The sequence below is a fragment of the Pteronotus mesoamericanus genome, unplaced genomic scaffold (genome assembly GCF_021234165.1).
Source record: "Pteronotus mesoamericanus isolate MK-2021 breed Mesoamerican mustached bat unplaced genomic scaffold, CSHL_Meso_final contig_65, whole genome shotgun sequence".
Lineage (NCBI taxonomy): Eukaryota > Metazoa > Chordata > Mammalia > Chiroptera > Mormoopidae > Pteronotus > Pteronotus mesoamericanus.
In genome coordinates, this window is record NW_026555228.1 from 2,311,823 (window position 1) to 2,333,280 (window position 21,458).

General features: G+C 48.0%; 1 protein-coding gene and 1 pseudogene across 1 annotated transcript in view; both read left to right on the forward strand.

The window, feature by feature from the left end:
- The window catches only part of WWC3 (WWC family member 3), a 100,593-nt gene extending 90,112 nt beyond the window's left edge, over positions 1-10,481 (forward strand). The window contains exons 19-23 of the mRNA XM_054581043.1: positions 2,277-2,441; positions 5,335-5,427; positions 5,631-5,858; positions 6,244-6,371; positions 7,888-10,481. Coding sequence (XP_054437018.1) covers positions 2,277-2,441; positions 5,335-5,427; positions 5,631-5,858; positions 6,244-6,371; positions 7,888-7,954 — 681 coding nt within the window. The 3' untranslated portion in view covers positions 7,955-10,481. The remainder of the gene's footprint in view (positions 1-2,276; positions 2,442-5,334; positions 5,428-5,630; positions 5,859-6,243; positions 6,372-7,887) is intronic.
- A 5,837-nt stretch (positions 10,482-16,318) lies between these two features.
- LOC129076838 (protein SET-like) lies at positions 16,319-20,268 on the forward strand (annotated as a pseudogene).
- The last annotated feature ends 1,190 nt before the right edge of the window (positions 20,269-21,458 follow it).

The following is a 21,458-nucleotide window of genomic DNA, read 5'->3' on the forward strand; positions in this document are numbered from 1 at the left end:
TGCACATCCATGTTCATAGCATTATTTACAGTAGCTGAGATGTGTGACCATCCCAAGTGTCCATTGATGGAGGAATGGATAAAGAAAATGTGGTATATATGTACAATAGAATATTAGCCTTAAAAGGGAAATCACGTGACGTGCTACAAATGGATGAACCTTGAAGACTTTATGCCAAGTGAAATAAGCCAGTCACAAAAGGACGGACACTGGGTGAGCGCACTAATGGGAAGTGCCCCGGAGCAGTTAGACTCATAGAGATCGGAAGTAGGCGGTGGGTGCCTGGGGCTGGGGGAAGGGAAGTGGGGAGTTAGTGTTCAGTCGGGACAGAGTTTCCATTTGGGAAGATGAAAAACTTCTAGATCTGTTTCTCAACAATATGAGTATATTTGATATTATTGAACTGTACACTGAAAAATGGTTAAGGTGGTAAATTTCATGTTATGTGTTTTTTACAATAAAAAAGAAAGAAAGGTCATGGAAGCCTCGTGGAGAAGGTGATTTTTGAGCAGGAGCCTTAAGGAAGGGGGCCCAGGAGCCTTGCGCAGGGCCAGGGGAGTGTTCAGGTAGAGGAAGCCACAGGGGCCGTCCTGGTGGGGAGGGCTGGGCACAGGACTTGGAGCTGAGGACAGGAAGTGAAGGGGCAGGTCATATGGGGCCCAGTCAGGACTCTCGCTTTTTTTCGGAGACACTTGGGAAACTGGTGAATGGTTTGAGCCCAGGGGTGACATGATCTGACTTCAGTTTTTTTTTGTTGATTTTTTTTTTCGTAAAGTAATGTATTGACATGAAATTTACAGAAGATGAAATGAACCATTTCAAAGTGAACAGTTCAGTGGCATTAAGGATATTCAGTGTCGTGTACCCACCACCTCTGTCGGCTTCCAAAACACTTCTGTCTCCCCAAAGTGAAACCCAGTCCCCATGAGCAGTCAGTCCCTCCCCATTCCCTCTCCCGCAGCCCCTGGCAACCACCAATCTGCTTCTGTCTCTGTGGATTTGCCCATTCCGGCTGTATTCTGTAAATAGAATCACACAATATGTGACTTTTTGTGTGGGGCTCCTTTCACTCAGTCTAATGCTTTCTGGGCTCACCTGCGCACATTGCGGAGTCTCTCAGGGCTTCGCCCTGGTCCCAGCTGAACAGTCGTCCCTTGCCCGGGCTGCCACGTGTCCTTATCTACCCACTCGTCAGTGCATGTTTGGACTGTTTCCACCTTTCAGCTATTTGAATAATGCTGCTGTGAAAACATTCGTGCGCAAATACTTGTTTTGTCCACAAAAGGAAGACTTGAGCCTTTGTAGATTTAAGAAAAGACTTTTATGTGGGCCCAGCTGAGGACATGCCTGAGAGCAGAGTTCCAAGAAACCTTGAAACAGTGTCTGACTTTAGGCAAGGGAATGACCGGAGCTTCTCTGGGCAAGAGGACACAGAGAAAGACAGCTATGTGTCAGCAATTTGAGTAAGTCCCATACATTCAAGGAAGCAGACGACCTCAGGCGGAGGGAATGTACAGATAAGGTGGGGTCATCCAGTGCCTGGAGTCAGGGAGTCATGGGAATGGGCCTGGAAGCAATTATTTTGAAACCTTTATCAGGATGTAGAAAGAACAGGCTTTGCCTCCTATAATCATTTATCTTTGTAATTGGGACTGTTAGAGAGTGTACGTGACCAGCCCCGCAGAAGGCCTCGGGGAGGAATTTGCCGGGTTCCCCTGGTTACTGATCAGGTTGGGGCAGCTTACACACCCTTTCCTTCCCCAGTAGCGAACCCCTGTTTTCAGGTCTTCTCGATATACTCAGAGGAGAGGAGTGTGTGTGTCTGGCTGCAGTTCTAGCAGGGTCTTCCTGGGTGCTGTGTGGAGAGGGGACAGAAGAGGGGCAGGCATGGAGTCAGGGCCACGGGTGAGATGCCTACTGCACTCCCTGGGCGCAAGACCGCAGTGACCCAGATGGAGGGTTGGTGACAGGTGGTCAAAATGCACGTGATCTTGAATATGGATCCAAGAGGACTTGATCTTGGGCCAGATCCTTGGGCCAGAAAGAGGACAAGAATGCAGGATGATACCAAGACTTTTTTTTTGCATGAAAACTGGCAAGTAGAGGTCCTTGTGAGAGGAGGACGGGTCGGGAAAGATCAGAAGTTCAGTTTCAGGTGCGTTAAGTGTGACATGGCGGTTAGAACTCCAAGCAGAGGAGGCAAGGGTGTGGTCGTGCACGCAATGTTTACTGCCGTGTTCTAGAAGAAGTCGTGGTAATAATGAGTTACTGTCTAGGTCGACAAGGAAACCAACACCGAAGACCTCTTCCCAGAAGAAGTAGCGAGTCTTCCGAAGGAGCGACCCAGCCGCAGAGCCCGCGGGTCGCCTTTCGTCCGCAGCAGCACCATTGTCCGTTCCCAGACTTTCTCGCCTGGGGCGCGAAGCCAGTATGTTTGCAGAGTAAGTTGGCGTTCCTTTGCCACCAGAAAAATGGGTCGTCCCCCCGCCCCCCGGTTGTGTTTTCATTTTTACTCTTTATGCTAAAAGACATACGTGTTCTCACAGCTAATCCCAATCAGTGAGCAGCACCCTTGTGTGGATATGAAATCCATGCTGCTCTCATCTGCCCTGCCTTGCCGCAGGCATATCTAACTGGATTTCTCCCGGATTCCAACCCCTTTGCCGTGAGGCTTTCAGTGCTCTGTATGCACCAACTCGAGGTCAGGAAGCAGGGTGACGCATCTGTACATCGGTCTAGGGGATAATGGATCGAAACCGGGAATATCCTGAGTGGGGCCGAGATCGGCAGGTCAGCTCGCTGCGAGTCGGAGGGCCTGAGTGGGGAGGCATGCAGGAGGCCCAGGGAGGATGGCAGCCGCAAACACGTGGGCTCGGGGGCCGCTGGCTCTGCCTTCCTACCCGTGAAGGCGCGCTCACCTTTTTGATGGGAGGCGCTGGCCGGCTCTCAAGCCCGGCTGCTCCTTGCAGTCCAGTCACGTTGGGGGCCTTCACACATGCTAGTGCCTGGGTTCCACTCCCAGCGGTTGTCGTTGGTCATGCAGGGGCCTGGGCATTGGCACTCCGGGGCGCTTCTGGATGATCCCAGCGTGCTTACAGGGTCGAGAAGCCCAAAGAGCTGGAGAGGGAGACCCAATCCACTGTGGTCCTTGGAGAAGGGACAGCATGTTGGAGGCCGGCAGGCAGTGACAGCGCAGACGAGGACAGAGAAGGGATTTTTAAGCATAAATGGGTTGGACACAGTGCCCTGGAGGGGCCATTGGATGGGGGAGAACTTTGACCCTTCCCACTCCTCTGATTTGGACTCGTTGGAGGGGCTGCCAAGGAGCTGGCTCTGTGAGGGCAGAGCCATCATTTCGTTTGTGATCATGGCTGTTCACAGTGACAGGATACAGACCAAGACCAGCAGAAGGAAGAGGCACATAGGGCCGCGTTCAGGAGACACCGGCCACAAGCTTTCGGTCGGTCTCTCCAGCAGGGTTGTGCAGACAGCTTGTATCTCTCCCAGCAGTGACAGGTGACAGCACACACGGGTATTGCCCACCGAGCGGGGTCACCTGAGCCTTGGTGTGCAGGCTTTCTGTGGGGTTGGCCGTGTTGCCCTAGTTCATTGCCACGCGACAGCCTGTGGTCTTCAGGCCCCCAGAGGTCAGGCTCATGGCCGGAGGCCCCCCGCTATAAATCACATTGTCAGCGGAGATTGCGTGGCTTGGCCCAAGGTCCCACAAGACACTTAGGCAGGACATTCCAGGGCCTTCCAGGTCACCTCTCGGGCGCTGGCTAAGGACCGTTCTTGGTGCAGCATTAATCCTTTACCGCACACACTGAACAGCAGGAGGTGACGCCCAGGGGGCCCATGCTGCCCTTCTGCCACGTCTGTGAGACCTGCTGCTCTCTGCACGCACGTGAGGTGTCTGGCTCACGGCTGCCCCGGGCGGCACAGCGTCAAGCCCAGGCACTCCTGTTCCGTCAGGGTTTAGCCCCTCTGTTGGGCTCCTGGCCCCGCTGGCTCTGTCGGCTCTGCAGTGGGAAGCGCCTTCCCCACAGGACCTCAGTGCAAGACCAAATCCGAAAAACAGCTTTTTCCTCCTAAGCCGTGGCGTATCAGTTATACAGAAATACCGCTTTGGGAAACAGTCTTCAGGAAGGCCTTGATGAGCTCATACAATCTTAACAGATCACCCCGAAGCCGCCCTTCCAGCTCCGCCTCTATACATTCAGCAGTGGCTCAGAGGCTCCGGAGCAGAGTCAGTTTCAGGGGTTCTCCAAAAACGTACAGATTCTGCGATAATGCGTAGACTTTGGTATTGAATGATGCTGAGTTCAGAGAGGTGGCGGAACTTACTAAAGCGGGGCGGGGCGGGGCGGGGCGGGGGAAGGATTCCGCCCTGTGGGGCCAGTGCTGAGTCAGGCGGCTGGAGGCGCTAGATTGAAGGCCACCCTCCTGTCCCTTCCTAAGACTCTTGCCCAACACTGTGGAGCAGATTCAAGCCTGCTCGTTGCGAAAGCGAGGTGGTGGAGGAGGAAAGCCGTTGCTCCCCCGGAGGAAGGCTTCCAGCGCCTGTCTGGGTTCTGCGCCCTGCCTAAAAGCACGCGTTTACTCACGGCGCTGTCAGAGGCCGCTTTGTTCTCATATATATTTGTCATCGGGAGGCATGGCAGCCGCCATGCCACGGCGCTGCCTGAGTGTTTTGGGCCACGAAGGCCAGGACTTTGGCTTTCACACAGATCCACATTGATCCTGAAGCGAGAACCCGCCACCAAATGAAATACATAATGTCTTGGCTCCCATAAAGAAGGCATTATTTATTTTTCTTTTTCAAGGCGGACCTCTCCCCGTGACTGGCAGAGCGGGTGTGAGGGCCTACTGCAGGGGCGAGGCTGTGTTTTGGAAAGTACTTTCTTTCCAGCCCTTGGCAAAACCAGAAATACAGCAGATGACAATGATGAAAAGTGCCAAGCGCTGAGGACAGGGCTGGCTTTCATGAGCGTCGCACATCATATCCAGCCGCAGTGGCTATTGATAGGACAGAAATTCTGTGGACTCAGTTAGCCCAGAAAGTTCCCATGGTCTGGTTGGTGGACATGAAGGAGGGCGGGTTGTTGCGGGGAGAGAGGGGGCTTGGTATGCTTATTGGGTTTGTTTTTCTTTGTCTTTTGTTTTACTGAAAAGTCTTGTTACTGAAACCAGGAATCTCGGTTAAAGCACTGCAATTCACAAGTACATTTGAGTGCCTATGAGGAGAAAGAAAATAATCTAATTCAGAGTACAGAGAGAGAGGGAATCTTGAGTTTTCCAAGAAAGCGTTTGTGAACCTCGTTCTTTTTGGTGCAGCTCTATCGTAGTGACAGCGACAGTTCAACGCTGCCCCGGAAGTCCCCCTTTGTCCGAAACACTTTGGAAAGACGAACCCTTCGCTATAAGCAGGTGTGTACCACGTAAGCTAATATGGAACCTAGACTTCCCCTGGGAGTTATTTTTAGAAATCTTAAAAAAGGTAATCTTTCAGAAAACTGCTTCACCTGTGTTCTTTAATTGTGGGAGAACCTTCTAGAAGGCCCGAGCTTGCCTGCCGCGTGGCGCCCACATGCCCGGTTAGCACGTGTGCTCACGGCCGTGGTCCCCTGCAGTCCTGCAGGTCATCCCTGGCCGAACTTATGGCCCGCACCTCCCTGGACCTGGAGCTGGACCTCCAGGCGTCGAGAACTCGGCAGAGGCAGCTGAACGAGGAGATCTGCACCCTCCGCGAGCTGAGGCAGCGCTTAGAAGACGCCCAGCTCCGAGGCCAGACCGACCTCCCACACTGGGTGCTGCGCGATGAGCGATTCCGGAGTCTGCTGAAGGAAGCAGAGAGGCAGGTACGAGGCCCGGGGCCTGGTCGCACCGCCCTTTGCACTGGTGCTAGTGGCTCACAAGTAAGCATTTCAGATGGTAAAACTAATGTAAGCGACCCAAGCGCTCGCATTCAGGAGCTGGGTTTCTCCCTCTCTTCGGGTGGCACCAACGCACACCTGGACGCCTTGCAGCTGCCACGTAGGGGTGCAGTGAGGTTCCCCTGCCGGAACCCCCGCTCCCCGCTTTGCGGTGAGGTGTTTTGTGTCCCTTGTCTGTGAGGCATGACCCCAGGGACCCCGAGTAGGTGCTGTGAAGATTCCCTGGGTGCACAGAGTTGGGAGTGGTTTCATTCATTCCTCCTTAACAGTGGTAGTATAACGTCTCGTTCATCCACTGTTGTTCTTCCAGACAAGACAGACCAAACTTGACTTCCACCAGGAACAGGCAGCTGAGAAGATGCTGAAGAAGGCCTCCAAAGGGGTCTGCCAGCTGCGTGGGCAGAACCACAAAGAGCCCATCCAAGTGCAGACGTTCAGGTGGGGAGGACGCAGGCCTCGCTCTCCTGCTCTTTACTGTCATACCTGCCATTAGAAAGACTTTCATAAGTCTTGAAAAAACCCACAAAACAGGAATCCCCACTGCTATTAGCATTTTCATGTTTTCTTCTGCTCTTTTTTTTCCTAGATGCTTTTTTTCATGCTATTTGCCATAATAATGTGGGTTCAGTGATGCATTTAGCTTTGTTCCAGTTAAATAGCGTGCGTTGCCACACGATCCACCTTTGTTGGCTGTTGTAGCTCATCTAATAGATATAATTTACAGGAATATTCTCTTTTATAATGCTGTTTCTTTCCCAGTGGTTCCTATTGTAATCGACACAGTGATTTGCTTATATACACATCTGTGTAGCACCTTGGCCTTTTTGGTTACCTCCTGATTGCAGCATAATGTCCACACTGGGAAGTGTGCACATCGTAGCTGTGAACCAGTTCAGGGAATTATCACAGATGCCACCACCTCTTCCCACACCAGAGTGACCACCGTTTCGAATCTGAATAGCATAGATGAGCTTCCCCATATCTATTCACATCGCATAAAATGAATCATTTAAAATGAACAATTCCAGTCCTGACTGGTGTGGCTCAGTTGGTCGGAAGTTGTCCCACAAAGTGAAAGGTCGTTGGTTCGATTCCTGGTCAGGGCACATGCCTGGGCTGCGGGTGTGGTCCCTGGTCAGGGCACATGCCATATTTCTCCCTCACATCGATGTTTCTTTCCCGTTCTTTCTCCCTCCCTTTCTCTCTCTCTAAAAGTAAAATACATAAGATACAAAATAAAATAAAGCGAACAATTCCACAACATGTGGTACATTCACAATGTCGTTCAACCATCACCTCTGTCTAGTTCCAAAACATTTCCGTGTCCCTGAAAGGAAACCCAGTACCCATTACGCAGTCACTCCCCGTTCTCCCCTCCCCCCGCCCCCGGCAACCACCACTCTGCTTCTGTCTCTTTGGCTTTGTCAATTCTGGACATTTCACATAGGTGGAGTCATACAATACGTAGTCTTTTGTGCTCGGCTTCTTAGGAGAATGTTTTTGAGGCTTGTCTACATTGTAGCATGTGTTAGAACGTCATTCCTTTTTATGGCTGAATAATACATGCCTGACTTTTCCTCTTAATTTTTTTACACCTTGAATTTTCACATCCCCATCATAAAAGAACATAAAGAGCCTGCCTTCCTTCAACTATGGTTTAGAATGCCTTCATTTGTACAGTTTTTATTCATTAATTTATTAATAAAGCAAATATTTACTGAGTGCCTAATGTATACCAGGCACTGTTCTGGGCACTAGAGACAAACCCTTGCCTTCATGAGGCTTCATAACTTCCATTACAATTTAGAGACTCTATATTCCAACAGATGTGTTGTTTGGACTTAAATTCAATCTGTTCTATGAGTAAGAGAAGCGTTCATTGATATTGCGAGCCTCCTGGCAGCTTTCAATGCATTTATATTAGCTTCTAACCTGTAATTCTTTCCAATTCCAGGGAGAAGATAGCATTTTTTACAAGACCAAGGATTAACGTACCTCCTCTGCCCGCCGATGATGTTTGATGTAGTGCTTTGTACACATGAAGTATTTATCTTCCTGTTTTGTTTTCATGAAGTTCTTAGACTAGCTAAATTTGTCTTTAAAATATTTGTGCAAAGCTATTAATATACACATTTTGTAAAAAAAAACACATATCTATACATATATATTTTATAATAGTGACGGCAACAGGGCTTGGTTTTTCCTTGTTGTGAAATTGACATCTCTGAAGACAAGTTATTTTATAAAAGATCAACTATCATGTTAAGAGTGTACAGTTTTTACGCTGTTTTATTTGACTTAAAGGCTGGAAGACAGAAACGAAGTGAGTTCAGGCAAATTCACTGTATTGTAATTTATTTATAGTACTTTTTTTTCCTTGAAGGAAAATACTGACTTTAAGATGTATTTTAAGACTGAAATTTTGTTCTTCAGTATTTGTCATGCAGTAGAATGGAACTTTTGGGGCCGGTTTTGTTTCTGACACGGAAATGTAAACACTTTGTCCTAAATTTGTCACTCGTACCAGCTTCTCATGTGTGCCTTTATCATGTACATTGTCCACTGTCACACTCATTGTGTTCTGTTAAGATCCCACCTCGGGGCTCAGTCGTAGTTCACACGTGTGCGCGCGGGCATCGCAGAGCTCGGTCTCCCACGGCGACTGCGCACTGAGAGCCCTCATTTCTGTGTTGAGTCAGCACGCCAGCTCTGTGCTCCCCCCGAGTCTCCCCGCAGAGCCCCCGGGGCCCTGGCTGGGGCCTGCCCGTCCACGGCGGCTGCCCACTCTGCCCTGCACCGGCCCCGGCCGGCCGCTCTCCCGGTGCGCCCCATCCGAGCGTCACCGACCAGGGAGGCGGTGCTGGGGCTCCCGTTCTACTGCTCTGTCATGAAGGAAAGTGAAAGGGACCTAGGAACGTGCCCTCGCATCAGTCAGTGAGTCCGCTGATGCAGACAGCAGTTCCGCCATAGACACGATGACCTCTGAAGGCGCTTTTCTGCGGAAGGAAGCGCATGCGGGTAACGGCAGTTACCCAGCGAGTCACTTACAGGAGAGTGTTTGATTCATTTGATTTAAATCGCAGTCCTCCCTGGTACTGGAAGGTACCCAATATTTCTTAAGAAATCTTAGAAGTAGTTCATGAGAAAAAAAAATGTTTTATGTAATTAAAAAATACCATTATTCTTTTAAAATGCCAAATGATATACCTATTTTGCCTCGTGCATATTTATTATATATGGAATGCACTCTCCTTTCTGAGGCCTCAGAGAAGGAAACGAGGTGGTCACATGAAATAGAAAAGAGAACTCCCTCGTCCTAGATTTCTCTGCCCCTCCCTTGGAAATGCCACCTTTTAATCAATGTCTCTCTTCTCATTAGTCTGTAATTGTCCCCCTTGTATAATCCACCTTTTTTGCATTTATTAAAAGTGAATTTTGTAAAAGCATTTCATTGACACGCGACCTGTCACGGGCAATGGACTTTGTCAGTGGTGGTAAGACTGAGAACTCTATGCTTTTCACAGTTGTCATCTCTTGCTATGTATTTCTGCCTCGAGTCTTGCTGGTTTTTGTTTTGTTTTGTTTTTTTGGGCTAATTTCTCTGTGTACCTACCCACAACAGAGATAGAGCCACGCCAAGCCCCGCGGCCCGTGGCAGGCGGCATTGCTGAGCGCGCAAGGTCAGCAGCGGGCCATCTCTGCGTCCCAGCTGGGAAACTTGAACCAACGACGGTCCGCCACCGGACTCGGGGGTGGGGAGGCAAGTCACTGACGCCTTGGGTACACAGCTCCTCCCTTGGGAGAGCCCCCTGGCCACATGGCCTGGCCACTTGTTTTCAGCAGCTGCTACATGAAGCTGGCTCTCAGTGGACCTGTGGGCTGAAGCCACTTTTCTGCCAATCCTTATTAAGTGGCAACGTGTGGAAAACCTGCTAGGCCCGCGCATAAAGCTCTCCAGCACGGGTTTCCAATAAATCTCACTGGCCGGCATGTACAGATTTAGGGTCCGAGTGCCTCCCCGCCCGCGGGTTTGAGAAAGAACCCCGGACACCAACGCGGGCCTGCTTTGCTGTCTGTCCGAGGTGCGCTCGTGGTGGCCCTCCCCATCCGCTGCTGTCCTGGCCCGAAAGGGCACGTAGCCAGTGACAGCTGGGGCGGTCAGGCAGGAGGACTCGAGCACCTGAGTGGCTTCTCACTCGTGACCTGATTTTGCAGCTTTCTAGTAGTTAAGACTGCCACCCCACGCCCCACCCGAACACCCGCACGACAGAAAGTGAAGCTCTGTCGTCTTAAGGGGTAGTTTCATCTTCTGTTTAAATTCGCCTGTGTTATGCCTTGTGATAAAGAGCACTCTGCCATGGTTGTCAGCAGCTGTAGTCCAGAGATGGGGAAAAGGGAATGTGATCTTCACTTCATCTGATCATTGAATTGTCACCGCTGTAATCAGTAACCTTCTGTTGTGGGAATAAGTTCTAATCAGTAGTCATCTCTGTTCTAATTGTGTCATTTGTATCGCTTGAAACTATTTCTTCTATAAAATTAAACTAATCTGCCTTAAGAACAAAATGGAAATGTGTGATTCTTTTCAATAAAAATTTAATGACAGAGACAAATATATAAAAATGTATATCATTTTTTCAACATAAAAATAGAGGTACAAAAATCGTAAAATGGACGTGCATGCAGCTGCCCCCGCTTCAACACAGATTAGTCGTGGCTGATGTTGTTTTGTCTACACCTCCACCTGCCTCCCCCGTCCTTATCACATCTGAACCCTCACTGACTCGATGCCATTCGCTGTCCGCGGGTCACTTTTCCGGTCATCTCATAGGTCATTCTTTTTTAAACACAACGGAATCCCAAATATGGTCCATGTATTGGGATTTTAAAATCTTTATGTAGTTTTTAGACCCTCACCCATCTCTCCCACCCCATGCCTCCCGCCTCTGGCAACCACAGGTGTGGTGTTTTGAGTGACAGCTTTCCTGACATGGAATTCATCTATCATCCATTTCACCCTTTTAAAGCATACAATTCAGCAGTTTTTAGTATATTCAGAGCTGTGCAAATATCACTACGATCCATTTTAAAACTTTGTCACCATCCTCCCCCCAAAACCTTGTGCCCATGACCAGTCATGCCCAATTCTCCCCTCCCCCCGGCCCCCAGTGACTCCTCATCTGCTTTCTGCCTCTGGATTTGCGTGTTCAGGGCATTTCCTATCAATTGAATCCTGCAACATGTGGCCTTGTGTGTCTGGCCTCTTTCACTCAGCATCATGCTTTCCGGGTTCATCCATGTTGCAGCATGTCAGAACTTCATTCATTTTTATTGCTGAATAATATTGCATTGTATGGATGGGCCACATTTTGTTTATCCATCTACCAGATGGCTATTTTTAGCTATTAGGAATAATGCTGCTGTGATCGTTCGTGTTCAAGTTTTGGTGTGGACAGATGTTTTCCTTTCCCTTGAAGTCTCTAAAAGTGGAATTGCTGGGTCATATGATAACTCTATGTTGAGCTGTGTGAGGCACTGCCAGACTGTTTTCCAAAGCAGCTGCACCATTTTACGTTCCCATCAGCAGCGTATTGAGGGTTCCAGCATCTCCACATTTTGGCTAACACTTGTAACGCCATTTGATCGTAGCCATGCTAGTAGGTGCAAAATGGTGTCCTAGTGTAGTTGTATCTATTTTTAATCTACAGGATAAATGCCCCTCCCCCCACACCCCGTGTCACTTGTTGAAGAAAGGAGGGCGCATGTCGTCTTAGTCCCCCACATGCTGGACTTTGCTGATTATATATTCCTGCTCCTCTGAGCCTTACTCCCTATAAATAAATACTGAAAAAAAGCTGTTGAAATTGGAAGCTTGATCTGTTTTCCAGCTCATGTTTTCCCATTCTTTTAGGAGAAATGGGTGGTGAGACATTCATATATTCATGTGTCAGGTGGCTTATAAAGTCTCTTTTTGTAATGTTCGTGACATTGATCGATACCTTCATCCATGAATTCATTAAGGGTTGCAAAATGATGATAGTTCTAATTCTATCACTTTTTTCAAAACTTACTATTATTTACTTTGAAAAACATTTGTAAAGAGAAACTTCCTCATCTATTTGGTTACCCAGTGATAGTTTATAAGGGAGAAACAAGATAAATGCTTGATTCTGGTCTTTATTGACCTGTTTCAAAAACAATGGATTGTTTCCCTAGCATTGTACAGTCGTGACCAATTTGTTTCTGCTTTGGGGGATTTTTTTTAAAAGTATCATTAACACATGGATTTAAAGGTGTTTGGTGCTCTTCAATCCTTTGGAGTTGTTGTCCTTGACGGTGCTCAAATTCCCCTCCCTGTCTTTGGCTGGGGAACCTCTCCTGGTTGGCTCATGGCCTCTTAGGTTATGTACCCAGAACTCTCAGATGGCTTTCTTGCTACCCTGCATGAGCACATGATTCTGACCTGGAAATGATCACCCCTAGCGACACTTCGTTGTTTGGGGGCGGGGGCGGCGCTTATTGCCACTGAATTGGTCATTGTTTTTAGGCCTTGTCAGTAGGTAGACAATATTTTTTTTTCAAAGTAGGATTGAAAAAAAAAGATGACAGAGAATCTCATATAATTACTCCTTTGCTTTACCCCATATCACACAGATACGCAATTGTGTCAGAACCACAGTACCAACATAGTTACACATAGTTACTGAAAACTGACATTTCTCTTGCAGTTATTTTAGACCTTAAGGCATATCTCACTAGGAATATGTCATCAGATTTACTGTGTTTAAAGTAACTTGGAATATTTATTTTCTGTGTGGTTCAGCTATCAGACACATGTATGTCACTTTATTTTGGATTTTAAATCTTATAATTATGTAAAATATTGACATGGTTGCAAAGACAAACCTACCAAACAAAGTGTATCCAAGGGGCCAAGTGTCGATTCTTGCCCTGGGACCCTGTTCCTCCCTCTCCTTACCCTACATGAGCACTTAAGAAATTATGTTTTTCCTTGCATTATGTTTTAACATAAGCAGATATATAAGTATATAGGCACATATACAAGCATGTACACAAAGATGGACGCACATATACAGGTGAACATACATACATGAATATGTACACATCTGTGTATCTGCTCCCCTCCAATAAATAGTAGACACCAAATATACTTTTCTCCACCTGGCTTTTGTCGCTTACAGATATATCTCCAGAACCCACCAATATCTGTATTGGCCGCTGTGATAATTTACCACAAACTTAGTGGCTTAAAACAACAGAAGTTTATTCTCAACAGTCCTAAAGGCCGGAAGCCTGACATTAAGACATTGGCAGGGCCGGGCTCCCCCGAAGGCTCTGGGTGACGCTCCTTCCTGCCTCTTCTAGCCGTGGGGGCTGCCCCCCAACCCTGTCCTTAGAAATCCCTGGCTTGTGGGGTCATCACTCAACCGTTGCCCCTGTCTTCACGCCATCCTCTCCTCGTTGTCTCCCCCTTTTCCTCTTCTGGCTGTTAGGAAAACACGGGTCATTGGGTCCAGGGCCACCAGTTAATCCAAGATGATCCCATGTCCAGATCTTCAATGACCTCTGCAAAGACACTTTTCCATAAAAGGTCATGGTCACACATTCCAGATGGACATCATTTTGGATGCTCATCATCCAACCCACTACCATCTGCCCGATGGCTCCCCCAAATCCACGCCTATCCCTCGGGAAAATTCCATTGCCCCGCTCCTACAACCCCAGCGCAGCACGTACAGTCTCCATTTCTCTGCGCCTTTGCACTCTGTGCTAGTGGAGGCGACAATTTATTCCATCCTCTCTCCGCCATCTCCCGGTGTCTCTGGTTTTCTGCTCTTAAAAAGAATTCAGCAATGCAAAGCCTGTGCAGATATCTCTTCATACTTTCACCAGGGTTTCTGGGGGATCCCTTGTCGTGCGTTCCCATGGCCAAAGGGGAAATGTATGTGGCATTCAGCCAGGTACTGTCACCTTCCCCTCCTAGGGATAGACCACTTTGCAGTGTCACCAGCAATGCATGCGACAGTTTCCCCACAATGTCACCGGTAGAATGTTGTCACCCTAGTGAGGCTTTGCCATGTGCAGAGGTGAGCAATGAGATCTCAGTGCGCTTTTCTTTGAGCGACGCTGCTTTAATGAGAAATGTTTACCCGCACATTTTAACACCTGTTAAGGCTGGTCCTCCTTCCTTTCTTTTTTGGGGTTTTCTTGGTGATTCTTGCTTATTTGTTCCTTGAGAGGGATTTCATAATCAACTTGTCTAGCTTCAGAGGTAGGGAATGATGACATTGTTACCAAAAATTGCAATAAATGTAAAAATTAGGGAGAACTAGCATCCTATGATGTTGAATCCTTTTACCCGAGAATGCATTTCCATTTGTTCAAGACTCATTTTGTATGCGTCAGGAATGCTTTACAGTTTTACTCATATATTTTGGATATTTCTTAACAGGTTTTTGCCTCTCTTATTTTCTGTTTTTATCGACATAACGATGTGTTTCTAACATGAGTGCATGTTGGATTTTTTCAAATTCCTTTTCTCTATCAGATGCTCATAGGATCTTCGTCCTTAACTCTAAAAACATGATTGATTATATCAATGGATTTTGTAACGGAGAACCATCCTTGCTTTTGTAAAATAAACTCCTTTGGTCATGATACACAGATACGAATGTGCTTTGGAGTTGGTTTGCTAGTGATTTGTTTATGATTTTTGCATTGATACGCTGTAATTATTTTCAGTGCACTATCGGCCAGAGTGAGGATCAACGTTATACCGCACTAAGCCAACGTGCCCATTTTTCTTCTTTTTCTTGGCTCAGACAGGAGAAGTTTGGGAGAGTTCTGCTGTGAAAACATCTGGGTGTGCTCCGTGCTTTTCTCACGGGGGGCTTCTTAAACCATTCTCTCTCTTTCCTCTATGGAAATTGAGCTTTTTAGACTTGTCTCTTGAGGCCAATTTTGATAAGTTCTATTTTTCTTAAAAATGACTTATTTCATCTATGTTTCCCAGTTTGTTTGTAGAGAGCTGAACAGAGGAATGTTTTGTAATTTCCTTCATTCTGATGGGTCTTTTCCCCTTGTCATTTCCAGCTTTTCGTACTTGTGTTTTCTCCTTTGTTTTGCCTTGATTAGGCTAGTTATTGGGTTATTTTTAAAGCTTTTCCTTTTGAAAGAGAACCAGCTTTTGGTTTTGTTAGTTCTCCTATTGCTTGTTTTATAACTCATGAAATACTGTTTTATTTTTATTAATTCTTCTTTTCCTGTTTTTTTGTGTGTGTCTTAGTTGTCTTTTTATAGCTGTTTGAGTTGGGTGTGTTTATTTTTACTTTAAACCAATTTAGTGCTGTAAACCAGTGGTCCCCAACGTTTTTGGCACCAGGGTTGGTTTCGTGGAAGACAATTTTTCCATGGGCCGAGGAGTGGGGAGATAGGGGGCGGAGCTCAGGCAGCCCACGGACTGGGAGGAGGGTGGTTAGGGACTAACCCGCTATAAACTTTTGTCTGTCAACTAATATGTCGAGTTTTCATTATCATTATTCCTAAGAAATTCTATAATCTCACTTTGTATTTCCCCTTTGATCCAAGAAGTGTTTATTAACATGCCTTTAAAAAATTTTCCTGATGTAAACGTCTTTACAAATATTTTTTTTTAAATTTCTCCTTTCATTGCAAAATTGTCAGAATATCCTGTTTGTGTTATTTTTATTCTTTGGAAGCTACTGAGGTTTCCTTTGTGGCCTATGATACAATCAGTTTTTGTGAATGTTCCATGCAAAGCAGGCACATTGTGCCTGATTAGGGTTCAGAAATTGGTGATTGATACATACATGCAAATATACATACATACATATGTACATATTGGGGGGGGACCCAAGAAAAACCAGATTTGTCTTCTGGAGGGCAGGCCCCTTGTAGTACAAGCTTCCCCCACTAAGTGAGTGTTCCGGGAACCCATCTGTATCAGTGCGCCAACTGGCGTTGTTGTGAGAGGCTGCGTTCAGCTGCAGTGAATTCTTTGGAAGGCTCTTTCAACACGTCTGCCCATCTCATGATGGCTGATCTACAAGTGCACCTGTCTGCACCGCGCTGAGTGTTCAGCAGTTTTTGACCAAAAGCGCACGACCCCCATGCCCACTCTCCCTATTCACCCAACCTCGCCCCGAGCCACTTTGTTCCCTGGGTGAAAAAATCTTCAAAGGGAAATGCTTTGACTCTGACCCTCGTGCCTCCCTCCTGTAAGGAGCCTTGTCATGACGTCACCCGGGACCACCTCCCTGTCTCAGGAGCCACACCCTAACCAGAGCTGCAGAGTCGCTTTTGCCCTGTGAGGTAACACATGTACAGGTCCCGGGAGTTCAGGTATGAGCCTCTTTGCAGGGGCCACTATTCAGCCGTGCACAGAAGCGCTCTTCTTTGAAGACCTGCTCTTCTATTCCAATAGGTGTGTGCTCTTATGCGGTGTTTCGAATTTTGTTTTGAAGGAGAAGGTCAGATGCTCCCTACATTTTGTGGCGTTGGGAGCATCTCGCCTGGGCCCTGTGGCTGGAGCCTTCTGGGGTCCGCCCTTCCCACCAGCAGACACCCTGGCCAGATGGCTTTTCCTTCCCTGAAATTACAGGCAGAATCCCCTGAGTAATAAACCCAACCTGTTTTATTTAATAAATTGGCAATGAATTGAAAAGAAACGCTTTACAGCACCATTCAACAAAACTATCTGCGATGACGGGACTGTGGTGTATCTGCTCTGAGTACTGGTGGCTGCCAGCCACGTGTGCCTATCGAGTGCTTGGCAGGTGGCTAATGGGACTGAGGAACTGGATTTTACATTTGACTAATTTGAATGAATTTAAATATAAATAGAAACTTATGCTCTCACAGGGAAGCAGAGCAATTTGACAAAACTCAGCGTTCCAATCCAAAACACCTGGACAAGTATCAGCTTTTCTCAAAGGCCAGGGCAGAGAAGGTGCTCCTGTGCAGGGAGTCGCGCAGCTTCCGCTGCCTGGGCCCGGGCGAGATGCTGCATCACCGTCCAACTCCACGCCCAGGAGCCTGAAGCCAGCCGTCGGGAGAATTTACACCATGGGATCCTGCCAGTGCTACCAACCACGGCTCCCGGCTCCCCGCCCTCGGAGAGCCGGGTTGTTGAACCTGGACCAGCACACTCAGTGTGAGGAGACAGGTCTACCGAACCGCCTTAGGGCAACCTGAGTTTCCTGGCGCCCAAGGGGAAAAAGGAGGCACTGGCAATTACACAGCGCTGACTGTCGGAGAGGAGATCGGTGAGGGGCTCCCTAGGGCAAGCAAGCTGCGCTCTCTGGGCCCTTAGCGCTCTCCCGGCTGTCTTCCCATGACAACACCTGCAAGGGCTTTCAAAGCTGTCATTTGTCACCTCGCCCAAGGCCATCCCTTTGGAGAGACATCAAGATAAGATGGTCGCATTTGCAGCTTTCAAATGGCCACCACGGCCCCTGAGCACAGCTCAGAACGCCGGGGGGAGGCTAGGTTGTATATTCCAGTGCTCAGGGGCCGCATCATTCACTTGTGCCTCAGGTCTTTGATGGCACTGGCCGTGTAGGTAGCACCAAGGCGGGTGTGGGGTCATTCATTCATTCATTCATTCGTTTGGAGAGTGTGCCCGGATGCGCAGGAGCTCAGGACAGAAGGGCAGGAGAAAAGGGTCTCGCCTCCAGGTTTAGCAGACCCACCATTTACAGAATAACGTACCAGATATGCAGGAGGAGATTCAAAGGGATAATTTGCAGTAGGTAAGGAAGGTGCTCGCCTTGGCTGCAAAATTTATGCGGGCACCAAAGGGGAGAAAAATCAGCAATTAAGATAATATTTATAAAAATCAAATTTGGTGGAAAAATTCACAGTAAGCCAAAACGTCCCATTTTAAAAGGAAAACAGGCTGTTCTTGTCTGATGGCTCTGCATCGCTGGGCAAGGGACACAGTCGTCCCCAAGCAGCCAGGGCTGAACGGCCTGCAGGTCTCCACAGAGTGAGCTCACGTGGCTGACGGGCCTGCAAATATGGCCCACGTGGGGCTTTGTATACACTTGTGTGTGTGTGTGTGTGTGTGTGTGTGTTCGATTGCAGAGTCTTGATTAACTTCAGTCACATGGGAGGATATTTGGATGAGCACGTTTGGGGGTCCACATGTGCCTTGTGTCTCAGGCTCCGCGGCGGCTCTGCAAGGCGTGGCCTATTCTTTCACGACGACGGCTCCGGCTCCCCACGTCACGGGAGGGAGAACGGAAGCTGGCAGAGCCTTGGCAGTAGAGCCCCCCCTCTCCCCCCCGTCAATGCTCTAATCCGCTCCTGTTCTACCTCACGATGGGTGTGGCGTAAAAGGTGGTAACTGTGGTTGAGAACATCTGGAGACAATTTTGGTTCTGATGGACCATTGTGTCTCGGAGACAGCGCTGGTCCCTGGGCTTTCCAAGCCGGGTAAACCCAGCTCCCCGCTCTCCTTCAGGAGCTTGGGCGTGCGTGTGAGCGAACGATTTGGACGTAACCTGGCGAGTGCTGCGGAGGGCCCCAGGGAGCTGGGGTGGCACCAGGTGACAAGCCCGGACACCCGGAGGAGGACCCTGCCTGAGCACAGGGCAGCCCCGCCAGCAGAGCGGGCAACTGCTGTCAGGTCACGGCCGCCTGCAAAACAGGCCCCAGGACGCTTGCCCCGCCTTCCCAGGCCGCGGGGAGAATCCAGTGACAATGGCGGCACTAATGCAAGGGGCTTGAAAACTAGTTTTTACTATGTGATGTGTTTCCACGTCTACGACAGCTTCCTTCTGCCACCGTGGCCACCAGTTCTCGGCCCCAGAATAACCACCCTTGGCAGCGTCCTGTGTGACGATTTTGAAATAGGGTATGAACACACAGGCGGTTGTATCCCACATGCTGGCAGTATCACCTTTAAGTAATTCTAAAGCAGGGTTTCCCCAGCTCAGCGCTCCTGATAGCCTGGCCTGGAACATTCTCCGCTGAGAGGCTGTCCTGGGTACTGTGGGGAGCGGGGCAGCATCCCTGACCGCCACCCATTGGATGCCAGCAGCACCCCCGTCCTGTTGTGGCAGCCAGAAGTGTCCCCATCCATTACCAAATGTCTCAGCAGCAGATAATTAAGAGGAAAAAGATTCAAAGGGATAAAACGCAGAACTCTTTGAAAAAAAGAAGGCGCCAGTGCAGAGAAGTGAAAAGCCCAAACGTTATGGCATATTTGAAGGACCTTTTCAGGCAGGACGGTGACGGTGAACCCTCTGTCCACAGGGTGGAAGAAGAAGTGAATTGAAATGGAGGAGAACTGGAGCCTGGCCCCCCACACGACTGAACATTAGCAGCAGTTCCTGGCTGGCGTCTTCGTTCCTCCTGATTTTCCCGAGCAGCACTTCTCAGAGGCTCTCCCAGACGTGTGACTTCCCTGCCGTCTCGTTCTCGGGCTTGCCCCCAGCAGGGCCCCCAGCGCCAGTCTCCACTCCCACCTGCATCAAAGAAGGGACTGCCTCCTGGCGCCAAGCCAGAGAACAGGCGGGCCCCTTAGGACTCGCCCAAGGGAGAGAAGGGACAGTGAGAAGCAATTGAACATATCGACAAAACACAAAGTGAAATAGACTTAATGAACATCCCAGGGAAGAGATTTTGAAAGTAGAACAGAATATAACAAACCCCGCGAACCATTCCCTTTTTCAGAAGAGGTCAGAATTGATCACCAAAACCCCCAGTTTCGAGCTAACATTTGCCAACCATGCACAGTGCCTGCACTGTTTGGAAAAGAGGAGGAAGAAGCACTGCATTATTTGACGACAGTTCAAGTGACAAAGTTTGAAGCGAGTAAATCAGGTTACAGAATCGATTTTTATTTTCATGAAAATCCTTACTTTGAAAATAAAGTTCTCTCAGGAGAATTTCATCTGAGTGAGGAGTGGTGATCTCTCTCCAGAGCACACTGACATCAAGTGGAGATCTGGGAAGGATTCGCCAGAACATTCATGTCGAATGCAGACTAAAGCCAGGCAGCGTGAGGAAACACACAGCTTTTTCACCTGGTTTACTGACCATTCTGAAGCAGGTGCCGGTGAGTTAGAAGTCCTCAAAGATGACCTTTGGCCAAATCCATTACAGTGACCACTACTTGGTCCCTGATATGGATGATGAATAAGGGGAAGGAGAAAAAGATGACGGCGATGATGATGAAGAAGAAGGGTTGGAAGGTATCGATGAAGACGGGAATGAGGATAAATGTGAAGAAGATGAAGATGGTGATGAGGAGGAGGGAGGAGAAGAAGATGAAGGAGAGGATGGCTGATGGAACACTGATGGATTCCAATGTTCTTTTTTAATTTTCTCCCGTTCCTGGGAGCAAGTTGGAGTCTTCCCCCCCCCCCGCATCTTGTGCTCAGTCTCCCTGTGTTTGAGGTCTCTTTTCTCTCCTTTACACCACGGTTCTCGCCTCATTTTGGGGGGAGGGATGTACCTTGAGAAGAATACAGTGGGACAGGAATCCCTGCTCCTTTCTGTTCCAAATTCATTTTTATCCCTTCCTGTCTCAACAAAAACCTAATAGAATCAGCGCACGTGCTTGGTGGAAAAAAAAAGAAAAACCTTCGCTTCCTTAGCTCTGCTGGAGGCTGGAGGGCGCTAGGCCCCTGCGTAGCTGTGCATAGAATTCTAGCTTTTTCCTTCCTTTTTCTGTATATGGGGCTCAGAGATTACACTGTGTCTCTAGGTGAATATGGACAGTTAACATTTACCAACATGGGTCTGTCTACTTTCTCTTGTTTAAAAAAAAACTAAAAAATAAAAGGGGTTATAGGTCAGCTTCTCCTTTGGTATGTTTAATTGTGATGTTTAGTGGACATCCTTGCAATTTTAAGGTGACACTTTTAAAATAAAATTCTTCCCTGATGATGACTTGAGCCCTGTCACTTGATAGGAGAATCAGCAGAACCTATAGGATCTTATTCGGAATTGTCATTTCTCTATTGTAATTTTGTTCCTGTTCATTTTTAAATTTCTTTCTGTTTCACTGAAAAGGAAAGGTGATGGTCAGTTTCAAATGTTGAAAGTGTACAAATTGCTTTGTAATAATAAAACTAAATGTGTACACAAAGAATGTGATGCTTTTCCCTCAGAACACATATGACTTTTCAAGTTTGACTTGTATAACATATCGTCAAACTTTGTCAACCTACCCCTGACTGGCGTGGCTCAGTTGGCTGGGGATCGTCCTGCAAGCCAAAGGGTCGGGGGTTCAGGTCTTTGCAGGATGAGCCCAGGGCTATGTGCACTGAGTAAAGGGATCTGAGTCCACGGGTTAATGTCTCCATAGCTGGGAAACAGTACAAGTACGATTTGCTCTCAGTTTCTGAAAATCTCTAAATCAATCAGGATGCCAGATTGCTGAAAATTCAGTTCTAAGTATGTCGCACTCTTAATTTTGTATTTCAAGTTGCCATTAAAAAAATGGCAGTACATACGCCTGGGTATAATAATAGC